Below are 22,711 nucleotides of genomic sequence, written 5' to 3' on the forward strand. Positions count from 1 at the left end.
CATGTAGGTCGCTATGTGGATTACAAACTATAATATTGGTGAGCTCCCAGTGGATGTGGAACATAAGCTGCTATGTGGATCACAAACTATCAAGTTAAGAATACTTGAAGTCTCAAGTGATTGCATCTTTTTCTCAGACTCGAACTTGGTAATTGTGAAGAATATATTTACATGTATCCAATATTTATAAATTTTTGAAGAAAAAAATTATGTGTAATTTATATCCTATGAACTAAAGATTGTCAGATAATTAGCTCACAGTGTATGGTTTTAAATGGGGTAATGAAAATCATAATAAAAAATTGATGTACTTTTAATAATTTCAGTTGTATTATCACACATGGAAGAGTATCTTTGAAACAGCAGTTAACTTATTTATGTTTTTATTTCAGTGGCCTTGAACTACCAGACAGCCAGTGAACCCATGCATTTGTTGCAGGGAAAATTCATGGACAATGGTGGGTGTGGATATTTACTGAAACCAGGGTTCTTGTTATCAGGTATGGAATAAGCAATCCAGATTTTTTTTTATTTTGCATTGTCCATTGTACAAATCAAAAGTTCACCATTATGTGATTTCAAAAGTTATATACAGTGTTATATACAGAATTCAAGTTTACTATCACTTATACATCCACTCACATATTTCAGAAGTAGCTGTAATTTGTACTTAAAAGTTGCTTAATATCTCACAACTGAAATATATAATACCAAAACGCTAGACTGTAAAATATCGACATTATTCAAATACGTTGTTCCACACATTCCATTGCTTTTCTAAAAATAATAGGTTAGAGTTGTAAATCGATATATACATCTTTCAACATTGTATTTTGCTTTCAAATGGTTTTATTAGCAGACCTAAAATGTTTGGTGTTTTACAATGTGATGAGCAAGTAAAAATATATCATTTAATAGTATATAAAATAATGAAGTTTACAATCCAGTTTTTGGTGTATGTTTTGCAAACGCAGAATGTTCAGACTCTTTTAGCACAACAACAGAATTCAGGTTTCAATGCAGTTATTTCCCCTTGTAGATGACAAATCAACACATCCACCGACAAGCAGAAAGAGGCTGAACATTACAGTAAGTGCCCCTATTTTCCAGAGAAAGATTATGCATTCAGTGTGGTTTTGTAGTCCTTTGGAGAACTATGATCTTGATGTTTTGTAGATTGTCAGTGGATACCAGATTCCCAAACCTAATGATTCTAAAAAGGGAGAAATAATTGACCCATTTATCAAAATTGAGGTTCACGGAGCCAAGGAAGACACACAGCAGTGCAAGACCAGTGTCAAAAATAACAATGGTAAAATCTTTCACATGACTTACCTCCCCTTGTCCAATATACACAATATATAAGTTAAGATCTAACAAATTATGATTTCACATACATTGTATGTTTCACATTTTAGTAATAGTTCATACAATGCAATCAAGTTATATCAATTTCACATACATTATATGATAGTATGTTTCACATTTTAGTAATAGTTTATATAATGTTCAAGACCAATTTGGGCAATAAAGCAGGGGTGGCAATACAACAAATTTACCATTTCTGACAATTCACTGAGCAGTCAAGAGAATTTTGGTAACTTTCATTGATTTATTTGGGCTACATTCTGTATAAACAAACAGATAATCATAATTCAGCAATTATTTATAATTAACCTGACCACCTGCATACCTTGTCCAGCCTCTCACACATCACAACACTGCTCTGGAAGTATAGGTGTGATTACCAATGACCAGGGTGTTAGGTGATTGGCATTATTAATGAGGGTACAACCCAACCTGCAGAATTTGACCATCAGTTTGTGAAAATTAGTGGCATATGGCAATATACAGGGTTGGCATTATAAAGGGGGTGTTACATGCAACACAAGGAGAAATGGCAATAAGTGGGGAAGGCATTGTAATGGGGGGGGGGGGGGGGGCAATATATTAAGGGAGCACTGTACATTGAGAAATTATCTAAATTGTTTATTTCATTATGGTTTGAAATTTGTGGGATAAGGACGTCCCACCCATGAAAATTGAGCCCCCCCCCTATATATCTGATGATGCCACAGTATATTGCATTAGGAAATTGGAGCATTATATATAATTTTGATATTCATAATCAGTCTAAGGACAATGCCAGGCAAGTATTAATTGTGGTCATGGACCTCTTGTTTTACTTCCTTAAAGGGACTGGTTCACGTTTTTTGAAAGAAATATTTTTTTCATTTTTTATGTTAAATTACAAAATATAACTTATTTAATGTTGACAACCAAAATTTGGACCGTCTGAATACAAGGATAGGAGCAATATTTTAGCCTTAAATCTGTGTTATGTAAACAAAGACTCAAGTCTTTTTATATAAGCAAACAAACCAGTGAAATGTGAATTTTGTAATTTAAAGCACTTTTATTTGTACAATCACAAAGTTTAACTTTTAAATGACACATTTTACCTAAGTATACTTGAGATGTGATTTATATAATAAACTTGGATCAATATATTTATTTATTTTGAAAACTTCGTAAACAATAACACACCTCAATCGTTGTTTTCAAATCAAATAATAATGAACTTCTAGCTGTCATATGATGAATAACCTTAATTTTTTTGTGAAACCTTCTAAACATATTAGACTGTAGATTTTGATCATTTAAAGTGAAAAAGAAAATTTGGAGGAAAATCGTGAATCACTCCCTTTAAAGCACCACACAAGAGGTGTTTTGAAACATACTCGTGTATTCTGATAATAAAACGGTTTTAAAATTTTAGGCTTTAACCCACGCTGGGACGAAGACGTGTCCCTTGTCATCAACCAACCAGATTTGGCTCTCATTCGATTTGTCGTATATGATCAGGACCGATATGTTGATGATTTCATTGGATATTTTGCTCTCCCATTCCTTTCCATACAAGAGGGTAAGAAGACAAGATTGCAATACAAGTAGTAGTTTTTCCAAATCTAAGACCCCCCCCCCCCCCCCAAATAAAAATGCCAAATTGTGAAATTTATTTTTGCCAGTTTAAATATAAGTTTTGCTTATGTGAGACATTGACAATCTAATTAGAATTAGATGTTAGATATGTGATGAATACTCCAATATAATATGTGAGTCTTGCGAGCAGATCTAACATCTAATTCTAATTTGACTGGTGTCAGTGATAAATACCCCCATATAATTGAGATTCATCCATTTGAATGACAGCTTTATGGGGATTTTTTTTCACAGACACGTCCTGGTTGTAAAATTATTTGCAGAATGTATCGGTACAGAACAGTCTTTATTATTGCTTTATGGATAGTATTCACATATGATTGGAAAAGAACTTCTTTTGTTTGTGTATCTTTTAAAATCAGTACTTCACGATGACTTCAGGTTATCGCCAGTTTTCCCTGTTGACCAAACGAGGAGATAAGATACCCCAGGCTCTGATACTGCTGAAAGTGGAAATTAAAGAGGCTTAACAAGAGGTATAGCAGGATATCTTATGTGTTTTAGCTCAACTGAGCCAAAGGCTCAGGTGAGCTTTTCTGATCAGTTTGACAATGTTGTCGTAAGGTTTCCATATTTACAATTTCTTCCTCAGAACCACTGAACTATCCTAGTTAAAAGAAATTCAAAATTCAAATCAAGGCTCATGACTTTTTATCCAAGGGGAGATAATAAAGAAATAGCGAATACAGGATTGGATTTATGGAAAATCTAAATCTCAAGAACCACTGATCCAGGAAAACGAAGACTTGTACGAAATTTTCTGAACATAATGACGATTTAAGTATACAATGAGCCCATCACAGGAGTCATGAGGAGCCACAATGGGTTTCAAAGTTTTACAAAACAATATTTAGAAAAATTCTTTCAACACTCTTTAAAAATTTCTTTTTAAGAACACCAACAGAAAAATTGTCAAATCAATATACATATAGGCATGAATATAAGCATCCTAATGTAAAGTAGGCTCAAGTTTGTTCACAGTAAACCCCCAGGAACACAGCATAGGTCTGTATTTAAGTTTTACACAGGAATATCATTAATATTGAAATTCTTAAATTCTAAAAAATGCAAACTTGTTGTACAAGTAACAAGATTCAGTTTTGTTTACAGACCCTCTGGGCCTGAGCGGGATTTTGTAGAAAAATGTGCATTATTTATCTTCTTGATAACCAAAATGTTTACAATTTGTCTGGTTGTGTCTAAAATATATGCGGGCATCCTTGTGTACTATAAATTTAATTTTCTTCATTCCATGACATTAATTTTAATTTGTGTGCTTGTCGAGAATTTAGTATTATCCACCGATATTTACAAATAAGATAATTATGGTTTAAACTAAAATAAGTATTTGTCTGAACTACCATGTTAACATTTTAGATATATTGATATTAGTACATGTAGCTGTTTATACTTGATACAAAGGTTGCTTGTGACTAGAATTAGAAGAATCCTAGTACACAACATTTCTGTATGTATGCTTTACACTGTGTGGTATTCAGGTGACCATTAAGGTTCATGGGCCTCCTTGTTTTAATCAAATTTTTTTTTTGTATTTCCAGTTACTAATTGATGTATATTATATTTTCTTTTACAGCCTTTCAACTTCATTATGAAGACTGAAATTGTCCAACATATTTCCAGACAACAGTTTGTCTGATCTGCAATATAACAAGACCACGCCATAAACTCAAGGGACATAACTGCTGCAAACTCATCATACATTTTGTTTGGGACCAATGTACAATGCTGTTAAGTAAAGCTTCCTTAGTGATGTTTATAATCGGAGCAATAGATTTATGTGCAAGAAAAGCCAAATTGTTACGGAGGGGATTGGAGCTCTAGGTGTATGCATTGTATTTTTATTCGTAATAATGCGCTTCTTGTAGATTCATGAATGAGAATATGATTTATGAACAATGTATTTGATTACAGTTTTAAAAATGTTTTAAGGAATCAATATTGATTGTAAACTTTGAAATTTTTAACAAAATATGTGAGTCAGTCTGTTAAATCCGGTATTTCTAGTGATATGTATTATATACTTGTTATTCTCTGTAATTTTACAATCTGAATTGTTATTTCTGTCAGAGCATAAACATTTTCTCAGTGCGTTTTGTGTGATAGTTGTGAGGAGCACAGCTTGCTCTGAAGCCAGGAAGTCTGTTTGCGATTATGTGTATAAATAGGAAGGGAAATGTAATTAAAAATGTATAATTAAAAAACCACTGTTCCAATCTATTCCAGCAATTTAATCTTTCACCTTCATCTATCTTCTTTCTTTGTCACTGTATAAATGACATTCAACTACACATGTCTAAAACCAGAATGTCAGCAGTAACCCCTTTTTTACATGTATGTAATACAATTAGAGAGACAGTCGGTGCAAATCGTTCATTTGTGCTGATTACATGACATGCATCCGATATGAAGAACTGCAAGGTATTAAGTTTGAAATTTACTTGCACCTCCGAAAACGGAAGCCATGCATTGATGACGGATTCATGGAGCTTTTTACGTAAAAGTTTCACATAAATAAGAATTTCTGGCCAAGATCTCCGACAACTGTCTGCAGCTTCAACACTGAAATGAATACAAAGAGACCAACATGCTAACTAGAATACATACAATCTAGAGAAGGAACTGCTTTATTCTGCTTGTATACTCCACAAAAAGTAACACATTAGAAATATTTGCATAAAAACCAAAATCCCAACAAGTTTTAAAATGACAATGGTATAGCACGTTCAAGAAAAATGATTGGTTGTTATTCTGTTCAATAATGGTATAGCACGTTCAAGAAATATGATTGGTTGTTATTCTGTTCAATAATGGTATAGCACGTTCAAGAAATATGATTGGTTGTTATTCTGTTCAATAATGGTATAGCACGTTCAAGAAATATGATTGGTTGTTATTCTGTTCAATAATGGTATAGCACGTTCAAGAAATATGATTGGTTGTTATTCTGTTCAATAATGGTATAGCACGTTCAAGAAATATGATTGGTTGTTATTCTGTTCAATAATGGTATAGCACGTTCAAGAAAAATGATTGGTTGTTATTCTGTTCAATAATGGTATAGCACGTTCAAGAAAAATGATTGGTTGTTATTCTGTTCAATAATGGTATAGCACGTTCAAGAAATATGATTGGTTGTTATTCTGTTCAATAATGGTATAGCACGTTCAAGAAAAATGATTGGTTGTTATTCTGTTCAATAATGGTATAGCACGTTCAAGAAATATGATTGGTTGTTATTCTGTTCAATAATGGTATAGCACGTTCAAGAAATATGATTGGTTGTTATTCTGTTCAATAATGGTATAGCACGTTCAAGAAATATGATTGGTTGTTATTCTGTTCAATAATGGTAATAGCACGTTCAAGAAATATGATTGGTTGTTATTCTGTTCATCTTCTCTGACATCGTGTTGTTAATTCAAGCCCAACTTTAGGCCCACGTGTTTTCTTCAATATGAGCACACACCTGTACAAAGGCATGACCCCAAGATGATCAGGTAAAGCAGTAATTGGTGAAAATTATCTCCCCTTTAATGTGGTGAACGTCATTTCAGTTGTACTGATTTGCTGTCGATTCAATCATCCGTAGGCAGAACTTGCTGATAAAATCACACACTCAAAGGAATAAAATTGGAATTTATACTATAACATTGGAGTCGACACAACTGGGGCTGACCTTAAAGAACTAATCAATGGAGTTTAATTAAAATTTGGCGTACTTTGCTTGTTTGGTATGGACTAAATTACCTTGGTTGTGGGTGAATACACAATATTTGTCTTTAAGCAGCCTTTGTGGCAAGAATGAACTATGTCTTTCCTTTATATTGCAAAGTTATGGACCAGACAACAATTATTATCGACTTTGACTAAATGGTCTTGTTATATGGTCATGGCAAATTATCACGCCATAAACTACCTTTGTGCTAAGTACCTTGCCACTGCAAAGTCATGGCCCGAAAAAAAAATCTGAATCTTTGTTCAGGGCTTAACTAACCATATAACCATAACCAATTATCCTTTGTGCTAAATATAGCTTCTAATGTCTTTTCGTATTAAAGGTTTGGCCGGACAAAATTTCAATTTTTTTTTACCAGTGACAATGGCAACTGACCTCGGTTTATGATCTAGGCAGACCATCTGACTATTCACAACTTTAGTGCTAAACGAGCTTCTAATGACCTAGTCCCGTGGGGATCCGGGCTAGAATAGGTCCTCGGTATTCCTTGCTTGTCGTAAGAGGCGACTAAATGAGGCGGTCCCTTGGATAAGACCGCAAAAACCGAGGCACAAGATCCCTCCCTGTTCAAAGGTTATAAGCACCGAGCATAGGCCCAAATTTTGCAGCCCTTCACCGGCAATGGTGACGTCTCCATATGAGTGAAAAGTTGAATAAAATAGAATTAATCAATCAATGAAAGGTGAAGATAACGAACAGTGATCAATCTCGTAACTCCTACATGCAATACAAAATAGAGAGTTGGGCAAACACGGACCCCTGGATATACCAGAGGTGGGATCGGGTGTTTAGGAGGAGTAAGCATCCCCTGTCGACCGGTTACACCCGCCGTGAGCCCTTTATCTTGATCAGGTAGACGGAATTATTCGTTGTCAAAATCAGTGTGCCAAGAACTATGGAGCGCCAAATTAACATAAACTCAAATAATTGAAGATATCTTCAATTATTTGAAGATCTCATCAATTCATTTGATGCGCGCAACAATTGAATTAAAGATCTCTTCAAATAATTAATGATATCTTCAATTCTGAATTATTGCGCGCATTAATTGAATTGATGATATCATTAATTCTTCAGCTGAATTGATGCGCGCTTTAATTGAATTAATGATCTCTTCAAATGAATTAATGATATCAACAATTGAATTGATGCGCGCTACAATTCAATTGAAGAGAGCAATAATTGATATAATGCGCGCATTAAATCAATTGATGAGAGCAATAATTAAATTGATGCGCGCATTAATTCATTTGATGAGAGCAACAATTGATTTAATGATATCTTTAATTCATTTGAAGAAAGCAATAATTCTTTTAGAGAGAGCAACTATATAATTAAAGATATCTTCAATTCAACATATCTACAATTGAATTAATGCTATCTTTAATTGAATTGTTGCTCTCTTTAAAAGAATTGATGCGCGCACTAATTCCTTATACAAAAGCATTGTAAATGATTTAAAGATATCTTCAATTGAATTAAAGAGATCATCAAATTATTTATACCGAGCTCTAAATTAATTATTGCTCGCAATATTTCTACTAAATTGATGCTCTCATCAAATGAATTGAAGAGAGCATAATTGAATTAATGCGCGCATCAAATCTATTATGGCTCTCATTAATTGAATTAATGCGCGCATTAATTCAATTGATGAGAGCAATAATTGAATTGAAGCGCGCATTAATTCATTTGATGAGAGCAATAATTGATTTAATGCACACATTAATTCAATTAAAGAGAGCAATAATTGAATTGATAATATCTTCAAATAATTGAAAATATCTTCAATTATTTGAGTTTATGTTAATTTGGCGCTCCATAAAGAACGGCCTTACAATCGGTATGAAACACGTCAGACAGTATTTTACCCAATGATAGGTTGTATTGGCAAACTAGATCGTTATAGGCCTAACGACCATAGAATTTGCGATGCTGACTTTAAACGAGAATGTTGAAACTCCTGCACCATCAACTTGTTTGTCAGTAGCCTGCTTAATCTAATGATCCAAATACAAAGATATGACCTGTATGAATTTTGAGACGGACGGACAGACATACGGACATGGTCATGATTCCTATATAATCTTTTACCAAATTTGCAGAAGTATAATAATACACACACACACACACACACACACACACACACACACACACACACACACACACACACACACACTTGTTCTATACTTCTTTGAATTTCAAAAGTTTGACTTTATACAATGACAATGTGAAACACAGATAATGATCCCGGATGGCTTCATTTGACTGAAATCGAGATAAATGACAAGTTATATATGATGACAGTGTTCCAGAATAAAGCATCACGTGCAAAATTAGCAGCACAACTGTAGCTCTCTGAGAAAATATTGGGACAGACCCGTCGCAGTGTATTCTCAGAGAGCTGCAGCTAGAGCAAAATGAACTGTGATTGGGACTTAAAATTCGGAAATGTCGGTTAATCAAGGTACTGCAACATACGACTCCATAGTAAAAATAGCCTCAAAACAAATTTAGTCTTGTTCTCAAATTCTCGTCAATACCATTTTATGCACTATTGTAGTTATAAAGATAAATGTCTGCAAAACCGACATCTGCTATTTTACATTAAACATACTGTGCAACATAAACATCATGGTGTCATCAAACTGTTCACAAGCGACAGTTCTGTCTGGATAAAGTTAAAATCACAGATCCCTGCAGATAGGTTAGCAGCTGTGGCGGGAATACACAATCACCGAGGCAAAGGAAGAATAAAAACTAGAAATAAGAAATTGATAACATCAACAACTTACATGTAACGGAAAACAAAAACCCAAGAAGAGACCATTGATCCACAATGCTCGCCCGAGTCTCATACAGTGAGGAGATTCTTGCACTATGCAAAGACAAATATGAAAAAATTAAATGGGCGTGGTGGTGTTGCACTTTAGATGGTCATTTGTCTACCCAGAAGAGAAATTGGCAGTCCCTTATGGCAAAATACGCAACAGTTTATTCTCTACAATTATTGAAAAAAATTGGAAAAAATGGAAAGTTCTAGATAATGAATGGAATGACTTCACAAGATATTTCATTTAAAACACATTTAATTACGGGAAGTAGTTTTAGGCATGAAGAGAATTTATTTTGCTGAAAGAAATTTAAAACTTTGGAAACATGCGATGTTCCCTTAAAGGGTCCTTATTCTTGTAGACCCGAACTGGTTTTTCTGACACGAAATCAGAAATTTTTTACAAACTTTTAAAATCATCTCAAATAACGGTACATTGTAAATTAACGCGGAGTAAATGGGTTTTCAATTCTTGCTCAGGAGTAATGGAGAAGATAAAAAAAGGTATTTCCTCTGGCAAACTGCGCCCTTATGTATGTTCATTGTCAGTTGTCATGTCATGGACCTTGACTAATATATGTCCATGTACTTACAATGTGCAGTTGGCATATGGTCCCATGAAGATCCAGGTTAGAGTAGGTCCTGAGTATCCCTTGCTTATCGTAAGAGGCATCTGAATGGAGCTGGTCCTTCTGATGAGACTACAAAAATCGAGGCCTCGTGTCGCAGCAGGTCTGGCATGAGAAAGACTCCTCCTTGCACAAAGGTCGTAAAGTCTTGACTTATATCTGTATATACATGTACTGTTGTTCAGTAATGATCTGTGACTTATATCTGTTTATACTGTTGTTCAGTAATGAGTCTTGACTTATATCTGTTTATACTGTTGTCCAGTAATGAGCTGTGACTTATATCTGTATGTACTGTTGTCCAGTAATGAGCTGTGACTTATTTCTGTATGTACTGTTGTCCAGTAATGAGCTGTGACTTAAATCTGTATGTACTGTTGTCCAGTAATGAGCTGTGACTTAAATCTGTATATACTGTTGTCCAGTAATGAGCTGTGACTTAAATCTGTATGTACTGTTGTCTAGTAATGAGCTGTGACTTATATCTGTATGTACTGTTGTCCAGTAATGAGTCTTGACTTATATCTGTTTATACTGTTGTCCAGTAATGAGTCTTGACTTATATCTGTTTATACTGTTGTTCAGTAATGAGTTGTGACTTATATCTGTTTATACTGTTGTTCAGTAATGAGCTGTGACTTATATCTGTATATACTGTTGTTCAGTAATGAGCTGTGACTTATATCTGTTTATACTGTTGTTCAGTAATGAGTCATGACTTATATCTGTATATACTGTTGTTCAGTAATGAGTTGTGACTTATATCTGTTTATACTGTTGTTCAGTAATGAGCTGTGACTTATATCTGTATATACTGTTGTTCAGTAATGAGCTGTGACTTATATCTGTTTATACTGTTGTTCAGTAATGAGTCATGACTTATATCTGTATATACTGTTGTCCAGTAATGAGCTGTGACTTATTTCTGTATGTACTGTTGTACAGTAATGAGCTGTGATTTAAATCTGTTTATACTGTTGTTCAGTAATGAGCTGTGATTTAAATCTGTTTATACTGTTGTATCTGTATATACTGTTGTCCAGTAATGAGTCTTGACTTATATCTGTATGTACTGTTGTCCAGTAATAAGCTGTGACTTATATCTGTATGTACTGTTGTCATTTAATTGGCCTTGACTTATATATATACATGTATGTACAGTTGTCATTTAATGGGCCTTGACTTATAGTGATACATAAGTACATTTACTGTTACCGGATATTTGTACATATCTATTGTGCTCATTTTAATGTAGTTAACCAGAACAGAAATGTTAATGAATTGTAAATAGTGCTATATGTTGTTAGCATCAAAGTTGATTTCACTACAAATGTAATAATGTTAACTGTTTCACTTCCGTAAATGAATTAGATAGACATTGATGATATAACAGAGGGGGGGGGGGGGGGGGGGAACAAAACAGATGTAAAATTCTTGTTTAAATATACGTGCAAAAATGACCCATTATATTAGTTAATATTATCAAAAATGTTTTGAAAGGTAATTGAAATCTTTTTTCGGGGATTAAATTCGATGGAATGCATATTTGTTTAATCAACAGAACTCACTGAACTCCGTTCAGTGTAGTCAATTTCAAAGAAGATAACGAACAGTGATCAATCTGATAACTCCTATAAGCAATACAAAATAGATAGTTGGGCATACACGGACCCCTGGATATACCAGAGGTGGGATCAGGTGTCTAGGAGCAGTAAGCATCCCCTGTCGACCGGTCACACTCGTCATGAGCCCTGTATCTTAATTAGGTAAACGGAGTAATCCGTAGTCAAAATCAGTGTGCCAATGACAGCCTAAAAATTGGTATGAAACACGTCAGACAGCATTTGACCCAATGATAGGTTGTATTGACGAACTACATCATCATAACGACCATAGAATTTGCGAAATGCTGACTTTAAACGAGACTGTTGGAACCCCTGTAAAATCAACTTGTTTGTTAGTAGCCTGCCTCGATTTAAAAACTGATCATACACAGAATGAACACTTCAGTTGAGAGATATAAACACCATATGCAGGTGATAATGGAATATTACTACATATATATGGGAAGTTGACGATGGAGAAGCTGAAGTCATCCCGCTTGGTAGAACATTTACTTGATTAAGATATGTGTCTTTCTTTGCAAGGGTTTATATGGAGTTTAGGAATCCAGTATAGGTACGGTAATTCAGATTCATCTATCCCATTGACTGGGTATCAAATGTGTCTAAAACTGAAGCACGATTTAAAAAAAATTAATTTTTTAAAGGGTAGTTGGAGTACAAGTACAATTACCAAATGTGGAATTAATGCCAATTCGTTTAAAATACAGTTGTATATGTAAGAATGAACCTTTCAGACAAAGATAATGCTGTTACAAGTTTTGTCAGCTGGAACCAAAACATATTCTTCATGTAATCAATCTAATTCTTTTATCACTTCTGATTTACTAAACACAGAATGATAGATGCTACGTACTTTTGTTGTGATGTGTCTAAGAAGCGTTCTTCATATATCAAATTAAGACAGCATACAGATTAAAAATATTTACATTTTGACTTTCAACCTATCATTAGTATTTCTGGCTTGATGAAACGATCATGTATCCTTTAAAGTTTAGATAATCAATAAAACACAGAAGAGAGAACGAATTAGTAGAAAACAAACTGATATTCATTAATGGTTTGTAAATATGACAAGTATATATGGCGGTTTTGATAGCATGTATACCGTAGAGGTGCTTTCTGGTTCCGTTTTGCACAGGATCGGAAAAATTGAATTGATGTAAAAACAGGAACTATTTGATGTTTCTACCTTTTTATCCTCTGAAACAATTCGACGTAAGAAAATACAAAACTCAACCAAGAACTTTGTATGTAATTTTCATTTTACGTTCAAACAAGGAATTTCATGCGTTGAACAAAATCAATTAACATTTACTTCTGATAATAAAAAAATATTATGAAATCCAATAACCATGGCGACACAAATAAAGAATTATCTCATACTTTAGATGCCAAGCAGAAGGTTTAGATTCAGAGTTAGTCGCGAAATGTGTTGTCTTTGAGTAGCTGAACTTTATTTTTTAATGACGAAACAAGTCCCATATGTTGAAATAAAGAGGGGGACAGTACGAAATCTTTTGTTTGCCCTTTGATGACACGTAAGTCGTTTATAAGAAGGTCACAAGGTTTTTCATCAAATAAAACAAGTAAAAATTCAGACACTTTTGGTAAATCAGAGTTTCGAAAGAGAAGTCCAATAAACCCAAGTTTTGACATCCGAAGGTAAAGCCATGTTTCCTGTTCGTTTTGTTTTATAAAATCTTCCAGTTTGTGAATATAATTTTCAGTAGCCATTACGTCATCCTCTAGCTGTAAGTAATACTGAGACATAGGAAGCGAATACGTCATCAGATAGGAGAAATCCAAGTTTTGTTTGCTTCGCCAGGCCACTCTATCCTTGTCGTCGTTATACCGACGCTCCAGCGACCGGAAGTTTGGATACGCGATATGTGGCGGATGCACAATCTGTATAAAACCAGAGTCCACGTGTTCTTGAAATCTTTGGTAGACCTCCTTTGCTCGATGGACTACCCAAGTATGGTTACTTTCGGTGAGGAACACGACAAGTAGTACTCGACTGCGATTGGACGGTGGTGTTCGAGATATCAAGGACTGAAGAGTATCCTCTAAATAGGTCACATTCTTCCTCCTCACGGACGGGATTCCGATTGTCAGGAAACCTGAAACAGTTCACAAGATACACTGTAAATAATGCTAAAATTACGAATGCTTAAGATGGAAAGTTACACTTTAAATAATACTAAAATTACTAATGGTTGAGAGGAAAAGTTACACTTTAAATGACGCTAAAATTACGAATGGTTCAGATGGAAAGTTACTGTAAATGGTGCTAAAATTGCGAATGGTTAAGATGGAAAGTTACACTTTAAATGGTGCTAACATTACGAATGGTTAAGATGGAAAGTTTCACTGCAAATAGTACTAAAATTACTAATGATTCACATGCAAAGTTACATAAATGGAACGTTTACTATTCGCAACAGGACTCGGCTTGAAGCCTTGTTTATATTTCTAAATGGGGACTAATAGTAGTGATCAATATTGTAATTATATCAAGGATGTCAAGGAAACAGTTTTAGCACAAATAGAGAAAACATGGACATGTGAGCCCTCTGGATGGACATGTGAGCCCTCTGGATGGACATGTGAGCCCTCTGGTCATGTTGTTTGTTTTTCGTCCCGCTGAGAATTTTTCACTCATACTGATCAAGTCAGGTGAGCCAAAATGAATTTCTCTGAACATTGAACGGCCTTTTCAACAACAGGTGAAAAATATCTCGTCTGCCATAAAATAAAATACGTACTGAATACATGCAACAAATCACGTGAAGTGCTGCTCGATAATGTTGAGTTATTGATATTATTCCTCAATGGAGCTGTGATTATATTCACCAATCGTCCACATTATGATGGTACCTAGACTGGGTGTTTTCATTCAACCTTGCTTGCAAATGACTAGAAATTGTTAATTCAGAAGTAATAGAGCATGTACATGTTTTGATGAAAGGTTTGATTACTTTAATTTCACAATATATACCCACCAGCTGTGCGACGAATTTTCCCATAAAGCAATGCTTCTTTACGATTAATTTTAAAATACGCCTCCTCCAAGCGCGATTTTCTTAAAGTTCGGGAAGATGTAACGTGCTTCATCTAAAACGATATCAGTAAACAATTCACAGAATTTTTTGTTGTTGATATATTAAACCCTTTTGTGGAACATTGTAAAATTATTTTCATTTTATTTTTATGAAGTTTACGAAAACTACCTTTAAATATAGCAATGAATTTTCATAATTCTTTCCTATATATAGAGATGTGTAATTACAAGGGTTAATGAAACGTTATATGATACATCTTTATTCATGCCTGCATATTTTAATGATTTACTGTATCACTAGACATTTAAAAGTTCGAATTTCCCACGATTCGAGTCATCTCCCGTGGGGATCCGGGTTAGAATAGGTCCTCTGTACCCCTTGCTTGTCGAATGAGGCGACTAAATGAGGCGGTGCTTCGAGGTCCCATGTCGCAGCAGGTGTGGCAAGATAAAGACCTGTTCAAAGGCCATAAGCACCGAACATAGGCCTAAATTTTGCAGCCCTTCACTGGCAACGTCTCCATATGAGTGAAAAATTTCTCGAGAGGGACGTTAAACAATATACAGCCAATCAGTCGATCATAACCGAGACAAAGCACATCACGAAACCGAATACCAAAGTACATGTACTTGTGAGACTTCTGTCCTCTACACCAACTCTCATCTCTTTCATCAAACATTCATGTAACACGTCAGGGTTTGGAAATTGAATTTTTTAAATAGACAAAATCAATAGTCCATGCCACATATTAAGCTGACAGATCTATCGATTGGAAAGCATGTTGACTAAGAATGAAACATCGCAAGGGTTGACAACTGGCAATGGCTGATTGTTTATTTGTTTTACGTCCCGTCGAGAATTTTTCACTCATATTGAGACGTCACCAGCTGTATGGGAAGTACCACAAATTAAGACCTATGCTTAGGTAACACTGGGGGTTCTTTATCGTGCCAACGCCTGCCGCGACACGGGACTTTCGTTTTTAAGGTCCTATCCGAAAGACCCATGATTTTCACTTCTAAATACCGAGTGTTTGGCGAAGGAGCAACCATGTCATAGGTTTCACGCGGCCAAGGTTCGATCGGGGCTCGAACGGCAGTAGAGCTTTCCTTTCTGTTTTACTTTATTTCATCAAATATAATGCGCAACATGACTACTTTATGGCAGCCATGTTGTTCTGGTAAAATGAACCACTTATTGGATGAGTTTCTTTTAAAAAATGAGCTTTTAAAGAATTATCGTCTTTTTCAAAGAGTTAACAGAAAACTTACATGAGTGCCGTTTCCTACACTGTGCTTCAATATGTCTGAAACATTGAACAGAGGTATTTAGAAACCCCAGTCTCTCTATTTGATTATTAGGATACACACAATCGTATGCCTGATCTACATTTTACAAGAAATACCTTTTGAAAAGCTATGAATTACATAGATTTTATTATACTCTCAGCCTATGATAGCGACCAACTACTGCATATCAAATTGAACCCCTCCCCCCACTATTTTGCGGTTATGATATTATACAAAATGTAAAATTTTCCAAACAGAATACTCCGGATAATACGGAAGCCGATAGGTGCCGGGGTATAGAATTAATATTTATTTAACTGGCGGCCGCCACTTAATTTATGTGGCGGCCGCCACTTAATTAAACTGACAGCCGCCACTTATTATCTGGCGGCCGCCACTTATTAAATGGCGGCCGCCACTTATTATCTGGCGGCCGCCATATAATTTAACTGGCGTTTATTCTATACCCTGGCACCTATCGGCTTCCGTAGTATACAGTAACCATTAAACAATATTTGTTTTCTTTCCGTTTATATCAGATGTTGAAGATCACAGGAAAAAATATACATACGCAGTTCACCCGCGATGCGAATCTTAAGCATTTCAGTCATACCTGACTTTTGTCCAGAACGAGAATCACTCCGCATGGATATCAAGATGTAAAAAATAAAAAGGCAGCAAATAGCAAAATAGCACTTCCGCAGCGACATCCGCATGTTCCTGTAAAAATAAGAAATGGCTTACATTTTCTTCTAGAGAATGTTTTCATTTGTTTAAACACGGATACCCATGTCCTATATCATAATGTATCGGTTATGCAAGAAAATTCGTTTGAGGTGTTTCCGGTTATGAGTTGTAAGAGAACAACACGCCGCTTCAACAGGTAATTAGATCTGAGTTTTTCATGTTTATAATAATTTAACTAACGTTGATGTCAATCGGGGAATGTAGTCAGCTGTAGAAATGATTAAAGCACACGAAATAACCCCAATTACCAATATTTAAAGCGGCAAGACGACACGAGCTGATTTTCCTAGAGCAGAAAGAGGTTGAAATTTGAATATTTTTCACGACTCGATTGTCTCATAACTCATAACCGGAAACACTCCAAACGAATTTTCTCGCATAACAGATACATTATGATTTAGGACATGGGTAACCGTGTTAAAAATGGTTTGTAAATCGCGGAAATTGGTATCCTCGAAAAAAAGGAAGATAAAATGAAGGAACGAAAAACGAATTGGTTGTTCTCCCTTGTGGTCCGACAGGCGTGTAATTAAAAAAAAAAATCACCCCTCTCATACAACTCGTGCTACACGGAATGGCCGTATTATATGTTTTTATAAGGTCATAAAATGTATTCTGATATCTGTTTTCCAGCCATTAAAAACGTATCATATTTTAACATTACATGTATATATATTAGAACTTCTTGATATTTTATTCTGAATATCGAATTTTCAGATGCTACTCGTATGTTGTAGGTTTACATGACCGAAGTCTGTCAAGTTCACACCATAGACAAGTACGGTTATACCAGAAATTTTTTGCAACTGAATCAAATATTGTAAATACGACTTGCAAGTGTGTAAAGCAAGATATTCTAAACAACGATGCCACAATTTAATAATTTCAAATTTAACTCAAAAAAAAAAAAAAAAAAAAAAAAAAAAAAAGAAAAAAAAAAAAGAAGAAAAATAGAAAAGGAAAAAAAAAGCGTGATACTTAGACACACAGCTAGCTAGCTGTCGCTAGCAGAATCTCGGATCACATAAATCCTTCACAATCATATGTTTAATATAGTTTTCTGTTAATCTTTATTTGCAGTATCTTGATTGAGTGCGTCTCAACGTGAATTGAGTATTTTAGCTCACTCGATTCATGAGATCTGGAGCACACAAACTAGCAACTCTTTTAATTTTTACATCAATTAAAAACTACATAAAAAAGAGAGAGATTAAAATGGGTTGGCCAGAAAAAAAATATCAAAATATATATAAAAAGTGACAGAGAATTAGTTTATAATTCTATATATATATTGCATAAACAATGCATTTTAGAATTTCATTCGATACAATGAGACATGGTTTTCTGAACGGGCCTCAGGGAGTTATGTTTCAGTGTTTCTGTAAAATTCATGTTTCAGTATTTTCAGGCAAGTTCATGTTTCAATAAAGTGTATGTTTCAGTATTTTCAGTAAAGTTTGTGCTTTAATAAAGTTTATATTTTGGTAAAAATTTGTTTCAGAAAAGTTGATGTTCCAGTAGTTTCAGACAAGTTCATGTTTTTGAAAAGTTGAAAACGTTGAACGTGAATTCAATGTGACGTGACTTCATGAAGGTAGGACAAACAAAGACTTACAATATGATACTGATCTCGCCGATACAAGTGATGTAATAAAACTCAATACAGCCACAATTGTATCGGAAACATCAGAAAAGTAAGCGGTTTTCCGTTCATTGAATGGCTTTTAATTAGACACTTAGTGAGAAGTTTTAAACAATATGATAAGTTTACATAAATATTCAGTAAAAGAGTGGTATTGTGGTGAGTATTTTATCATTAAATTTCATATTACATATTAACAGAGCGGATCTAACTTTTAAACGAAATGGGTAAAAATCAATTCATATGTACGAATATAAGATTAAAAGATTAACTGACTCTATGCACTTACCTTAAGGTAGTGACTAGATGTTTGAGCCATTCTTTGCACATATCATCCATTTGTTGTTAGAAACTTGTTCCTATTGGATGATAAGACGTTGCAGTGAACACGATGCATGTGTTGAACTAGATCCGTCTCTACATACATTATCAATTTCCTCCCATTGCGGATCTATATCATACACATATTGTCAGTCTCCTACAGGTGTTCCCGTGTCAATTCACATAAAAGACTTGGTGCTGCATCGATTCAAATTCGATTTGGTTTCCTTTTGAAGGAAAAAGATAAATAATCTTATACGACCACAACAATTTAGGAAAATTTTAAAATACGTTCATAAGAGTAACCAAAGATTCCGCTAAATCTTTTTAAAATAAACATAGTTTTGGATAAAACGGTTCTTCTTTTTTGGAGGTGGGGGTGGGGGTGGATATATTTTTAACGCCCGTGATTAAGGCTCTGACATAGTGCAATAGCCTAGACTTTTCGGATTTAAATCGTCATGTGCATAATTTTCTCTATTGGACGTCCAAGCCCCATTCAAAAGCCGTCCATCCTGCTGTAAGAATCTGCAATAAACACTTAACAGAAACGACATTATACTTATATATTGACTTTTGACAAGTTTAAGTCGAGGCTGAACGGACGTTATCAAGTATATGGACACTCAGTGTTTGACCATGCCACTAAAATCACGAGCAGAAGTACTCACAAACAGGAAGTTATATAATTATTTATTTAATGCATAGCAGCCTTTCCAATGTTTCTTAACCTAACTGTGAATCACAATATATAAAATCATGGATGTTCCTTAATGGTGGATCATTTTCATCACTTGGACATCTTGGAATTAGTCGCATTATTTTTATTAATTGTCCGCCACATCAGTCATTGTGCCTGGTTTTACTCTTTCTTACTTACAGTTGTAATGTGAAGATAACGAACAGTGACCAATCTAATAACTCCTATAAGTAATACAAAACAGAGAGATGGGCAAACACGGACCCCTGGACACACCAGAGGTGGGATCAGGTACCTAGGAGGAGTAAGCATCCCCTGTCGACCGGTCACACCCGCAGTGTCTTGATCAGGTAAACAGAGTAATCCGTAGTCATAATCATAGAACATTGAACGCTGAAATTGGACGTATCTGGGTATGACAATCAGCACCAGTATGTCCTGTGTACTGACGGTGGGGTCGCCAACCTCTTGAAACCCATTCAACATTACACCTCTCACTGTCTAAATCCGCTGTTGTACCACATTCAACATTACACCTCTCACTGTCTAAATCCGCTGTTGTACTGACGGGATCAGATTGATTGATTTATTGATTGTTTTTATGTTCCGTCGAGAATTTTCACTCATATTGAGACGTTATTGTATAATAGCAATTCCCCATAGTAGCCCCCCCCCCCGGAAAAATACAGCCTTTCCCCCTAGGTGGAAAACATCTTCTACTGTCAAAAATTTTAATCGAACATCTAAAGGTTGAAATTCAAAATATGAAACTGATTTTTACATGTTACATGTACATGAAATATACTATTTATCAAATTTCCAGTTTTTAACGATTTCAATGGAAAAAAACATTTTACCTCAAAATTTCCATTGAGAAACAAAAGTCGATTTTTAATATGTTCTTTGTATGTGGTTTCTTGCATGAATAATAAATATTTCATTTCGTTTGCTATTAGTTTGAGGTTTTGTCCAGATATGACTAAATGTTTATTTCTTGAAAGTGCAATATTCTGTGACATTTGGAATTCAGACATTATTCCAATATCATATGCCTATTATGCTAAAAACCAACCCATACCTTCTACTGCAAAATATATCTACAGACTTCTGGTAATCAACGCACGTACTTTTCAATATACAGTATACTATATAATTAAAAATCCTGTGAACTACTTCCTTTTGAGGAATTGTGCATATCATTAGTCCGACTTTGTTTGAATTGATAATACAAAATGTGAATTTTTTTTTTTACGTTTAAGCCCTGTCACATTCAATGGCTATTCATTTTACCATGAAAGGTGAAGATAACGAACAGTGATCGATCTCATGACTCCTATAAAAGTGAAGATAACGAACAGTGATCGATCTCATAACTCCTATAAAGGTGAAGATAACGAACGGTGATCATCTCATAACTCCTATAAAGGTGAAGATAACGAACGGTGATCGATCTCATAACTCCTATAAAGATGAAGATAACGAACAGTGATCAATCTCATAACTCCTGTAAAGGTGAAGATAACGAACAGTGATCAATCTCATAACTCCTATAAAGGTGAAGATAACGAACAGTGATCAATCTCATAACTCCCACAAGCAATACAAAATAGAGAGCTGGGCAAACACGGACAGAGGTGGGATCAGGTGCCTAGGAGGAGTAAGCATCCTCTGTATGTAAAATCAGACACAATCATTCACAATATGATTTAGTTAATTAAACCAAGGACTGTTGTCATATTTTACTATATAATAATGTTTTGATGAAATTTTAGTCCCCTAAGGAAACCATACATACTTTTACATTGATTGCAATAGGATACCTTCCTAATTCGACATATACCATGTAGTTAGGTGTGGAAGTTTAAGATTCAGGAATCAAGACAGGCTACTGACAAATAAGTTGATAGTACAGGGGTTTCAACAATCTCGTTTAAAGTAAGTATTTCGCAAATTCTATGGTCGTTACAACGATCTAATTTGCAAATACAATCTATCATTGGGTCAAATTCTGTCTGACATGTTTCATACCAAGTGTTTAACCGTTCTTTATATGATTATATTTACATTTGCAACTGTTTTCTCCTACATAACACTATTACGAGCAATACGTATTTATTTCTGGATAAATCTACTACGGGGTCAACAGAGGTCACGGCTGTGCGTATGAACATTTGTTAAAAGTAGGTAACAGGTACTACTTTTACTAAGGCAATACACATCTAGCAATCGCTTTCACTTACTACAGAAATCTTTCAATAGATGAAATCAACACCACAAAATGTATTTACGGTTTTATTTGTATTCCAAGCAGTGGACTTTCATCAATAATTGATAAAAGCATAACTGTAAACAATGTCTTTAGTTACTAGCCTACTAGGCCTAATGTATGTCTAAAATTTCGTCTGCTACAACTTCACCCTGGTCATCGGTGATGCGGAATTGTACCTACTGCTAGACGATGACATTAGGCTTTAGCAAAAAGGTCATTCACAGGATGTATGGCCGATAAGTCGTCAAAGTGCATTAAGACCTACACACCACACTGCTTCCGTGCCACAGCAGCAAGTTTATGTCGGGACATCGAAGCGAGGCGTCGTTAAAAACCTATTACAAAAAATTATCGAGTTAAAAGAAGCGTTCAGTGAGCTCATGTTTATCAACAATTACATATCCAAATCCAAACCGTCCCTTACCTTCGTGCAGTTCCACATTCTCTGCGATATTCAGTTCTTTCCGGAGATTCATCTGAGCTGCGTCCTCTGTCCTGTCTATAAATAATTTGCCTACACCTGACGACTGCCGCCCTGTTCTTCATGTTCCTCCATCTCAGTCTTCTGTTAACTCCGTAATATCCACAGAATATCTTTCAAAGTCGGTCTTCAACGTCTTCACTTTTCAAAAGTCAAAGCGCATCACAACTCTAAGTGTAACACTGCGCATCCCCGTTTAAATCATAATTCCCCCACCCCCTAAAATTAGACATATGGAAGAGTTTTCCATTATATACTTCCTAGTTAATGTATAAGTATATGTTGATATACTTGCTTTCTAGCGTTTTAATAATTAAAACAGTTCTTCATTTTATAGAACTTTGTTTTGTGTT

At 34.9% G+C, this 22,711-nt stretch overlaps 2 protein-coding genes and 1 long non-coding RNA gene across 12 annotated transcripts in view; 1 reads left to right on the forward strand and 2 right to left on the reverse strand.

Moving 5' to 3' along the window:
- LOC125645955 (1-phosphatidylinositol 4,5-bisphosphate phosphodiesterase eta-2-like) overlaps window positions 1-5,112 on the forward strand; it is a 38,118-nt gene extending 33,006 nt beyond the window's left edge. For all 10 annotated transcript variants that reach the window (XM_056140648.1, XM_056140650.1, XM_056140646.1 and 7 more), the window contains 6 exons: window positions 393-500; window positions 1,040-1,089; window positions 1,177-1,312; window positions 2,780-2,926; window positions 3,385-3,479; window positions 4,598-5,112. In XM_056140648.1, the coding sequence (XP_055996623.1) occupies window positions 393-500; window positions 1,040-1,089; window positions 1,177-1,312; window positions 2,780-2,926; window positions 3,385-3,473 (530 nt within the window). In that variant the 3' untranslated portion in view covers window positions 3,474-3,479; window positions 4,598-5,112. The remainder of the gene's footprint in view (window positions 1-392; window positions 501-1,039; window positions 1,090-1,176; window positions 1,313-2,779; window positions 2,927-3,384; window positions 3,480-4,597) is intronic.
- A 7,923-nt stretch (window positions 5,113-13,035) lies between these two features.
- LOC125647337 (alpha-1,6-mannosyl-glycoprotein 4-beta-N-acetylglucosaminyltransferase-like) lies at window positions 13,036-14,961 on the reverse strand. Its single transcript, XM_048874018.2, has 2 exons — window positions 14,850-14,961; window positions 13,036-13,967 (listed from the first exon to the last, which is right to left on the reverse strand). Exons 1-2 carry the CDS (start codon window positions 14,959-14,961, stop codon window positions 13,264-13,266), a joined length of 816 nt encoding a protein of 271 aa, XP_048729975.2. The 3' UTR covers window positions 13,036-13,263.
- Window positions 14,962-21,885: 6,924 nt separating this feature from the next.
- LOC125648286 (uncharacterized) lies at window positions 21,886-22,607 on the reverse strand. Its single transcript, XR_007360249.2, has 2 exons — window positions 22,302-22,607; window positions 21,886-22,212 (listed from the first exon to the last, which is right to left on the reverse strand). It is a non-coding gene; the product is annotated as an uncharacterized LOC125648286 (long non-coding RNA).
- Window positions 22,608-22,711: the final 104 nt, after the last annotated feature.

Source organism: Ostrea edulis, chromosome 6 (assembly GCF_947568905.1).
Source record: "Ostrea edulis chromosome 6, xbOstEdul1.1, whole genome shotgun sequence".
NCBI classification, from domain to species: Eukaryota; Metazoa; Mollusca; class Bivalvia; order Ostreida; family Ostreidae; genus Ostrea; species Ostrea edulis.

Excerpts from the sequence above, each read along its gene's own strand:
- LOC125647337 (XM_048874018.2), bottom strand. The coding sequence starts at position 14,961 with ATGAAGCACGTTACATCTTCCCGAACTTTAAGAAAATCGCGCTTGGAG. Across the intron at positions 13,968-14,849 it reads GAAAATTCGTCGCACAGCTG|GTTTCCTGACAATCGGAATC; the intron begins GTGGGTATATAT and ends GAACTGTTTCAG.